The sequence below is a fragment of the Antrostomus carolinensis genome, unplaced genomic scaffold (genome assembly GCF_000700745.2).
Source record: "Antrostomus carolinensis isolate BGI_N321 unplaced genomic scaffold, ASM70074v2 scaffold12418, whole genome shotgun sequence".
NCBI lineage: Eukaryota > Metazoa > Chordata > Aves > Caprimulgiformes > Caprimulgidae > Antrostomus > Antrostomus carolinensis.
In genome coordinates this window covers 20494-22582 of record NW_010330988.1, presented here as the reverse complement: position 1 = coordinate 22582, position 2089 = coordinate 20494, and the positions used below count along the sequence as shown (strand labels likewise).

Sequence of the window (2089 nt, the reverse complement as noted above, 5' to 3'; positions counted from 1 at the left end):
AGCTACTAAGAAGAAAGTTAACTCTACCCTAGCAAAAACCAGGACATTAGCTCAGTTTCTGTTTTAATAAGGTAATTAAACACGAGCAGAACAATGTGCGCTTGCAGCCCAGAAGGCCAACCGTATCCTGGGCTGCATCAAGAGAAGCGTGTCCAGCAGGTCGAGGGAGGTGATTCTCCCCCTCTACTCCGCTCTTGTAAGGCCCCACCTGGAGTACTGCGTCCAGTTCTGGAGCCCTCAACATAAGAAAGACATGGACCAGTTAGAACAAGTCCAGAGAAGGGCCACCAGGATGATCCGAGGGCTGGAGCACCTCTCCTATGAAGACAGGCTGAAAGAGTTGGGGCTGTTCAGCCTGGAAATGAGAAGGCTCTGGGGAGATCTTATAGCGGCCTTCCAATACCTGAAGGGGGCCTACAAGAAAGCTGGGGAGGGACTTTTCATAAGGGCAACTAATGACAAGACAAGGGGAAATGGGTTTAAACTGAAAGAGGGGAGGTTTAGATTAGATATTAGGAAGAAGTTATTTACTGTAAGGATGGTCAGACACTGGAACAGGTTGCCCAAGGAAGTTGTTGATGCCCCCTCCCTGGAAGTGTTTAAGACCAGGCTGGATGAGGCTTTGAGCAACCTGATCTAGTGGAAGGTGTCCCTGCTGATGGCAGGGGGATTGGAACTAGATGATCTTTGAGGTCCCTTCCAATCCAAACCATTCTATGATTCTATGATTCATTCTATGAATTAAGTGTATGACTACCTTTCAGTCCCTTGGCCCTATTTACATGTCTATCATTAGTCATTTTTGGATTAATTTACTGAACTAGGAACTTGCAGAGAAAGATCTTGAAATTAGAAGAATACCAGAGTCACTCTAAAACGTGTTCTAAAAGGAGTCACCAGAACACATCAAAGTGCAGTGCCAGACAGTATTCCACAATAAGTATGTCCGCATGGAAAAGGGTGCTTACATGTAAAAACTGTTTAAAGCTGTGAGATCACAGGGTAGCTCACATCTGCATCAGAGCCTTGTAGGTCTCTTAACTGAAGAAATCAGTGAAGTGTCATATTATTAAATGGGTCACGTTCTGTCACAAAACATCTTTGGAAAGATCATGGTCAACTGATAATAAAACAAAGCAGCCTCCTTAAAGAGAAAGTCTTCCTCAGTTTTGGACATTTTATTCAACTTTAATTTCATAAAACCCAAAACTAGAATGACTTCTAAAATATGACATAGATTAAAAGGCAGTTGAAAAGATGCTGTAACAAACACATGAGCCTGTTAAATAGTAAGCAGCTGTCCCATGCAAAGAACAATCCTACTCAGTGCATTGCACATTGATTAAAACATTCACTTGAAAACTGTGGAGAGGAAGATGAAAAACATCACGAAGTTATAAATTACCTGCAAACAGAGCACTGTCGCTGTGGCTGGAGAGCAGTGAACATCACTATCACAGAGTAGTTACGAGGTGGAGCCTTCACAAATCTTCGGAATTTGTCTCCATTCATGCGGATGACTGAGCGCCTTGAGCTCCACTCCATCAGCTGTTCCACCTTCTCAGCCAAAAGATTCTGTAATTGAGGACAAAGATGAGAAATGTCTAAGCTTAAACTTCAAGTATTTTGTACCTATATTCTGCTTTTGCTTCCTCAGGGCTCCTGTGGACTAACACAGAAGGCTGAAGGCATCTTTACGTAGCGTATTGCACAATTTAGTCTTCTATGGAGACAAGTAGATTTTAAGTACTTAAAAAAAATAACTTAATGTGGTCTTAAAGAGAAAGGATATATAAAATGAAATGAAACAGACTGCTACAGAAGGCAGACGAGTAGAGTAAGTCTGACTGTCTAAATATAAGATACTAATACAGCAACTATTTAACTTTCATTAAAAATTGGAAGCTTTGGTAAATGCAGCATTATATTTATTCTATTTCGTAAAAATCACAGCAAGATATCGTCAGTCACTCAAATATTAAGAAGAAAGAAAAATGGAGCTAAAGACAGAAATATGTTCAGAACTTCCTTACAAATATGTATCATATTGAATTTAAATAAATATAAGTTTTATATTTTGCTACAGACA

At 40.4% G+C, this 2089-nt stretch overlaps 1 protein-coding gene across 1 annotated transcript in view; it reads right to left on the bottom strand.

Moving 5' to 3' along the window:
• The window catches only part of LOC104528924 (tumor suppressor candidate 3), a gene marked incomplete at its 3' end in the record, with an annotated part of 26257 nt that extends 24682 nt beyond the window's left edge, over positions 1 to 1575 (bottom strand). Inside the window, exon 1 of the mRNA XM_010173082.1 lies at positions 1406 to 1575. Coding sequence (XP_010171384.2) covers positions 1406 to 1545 — 140 coding nt within the window. The remainder of the gene's footprint in view (positions 1 to 1405) is intronic.
• Positions 1576 to 2089: the final 514 nt, after the last annotated feature.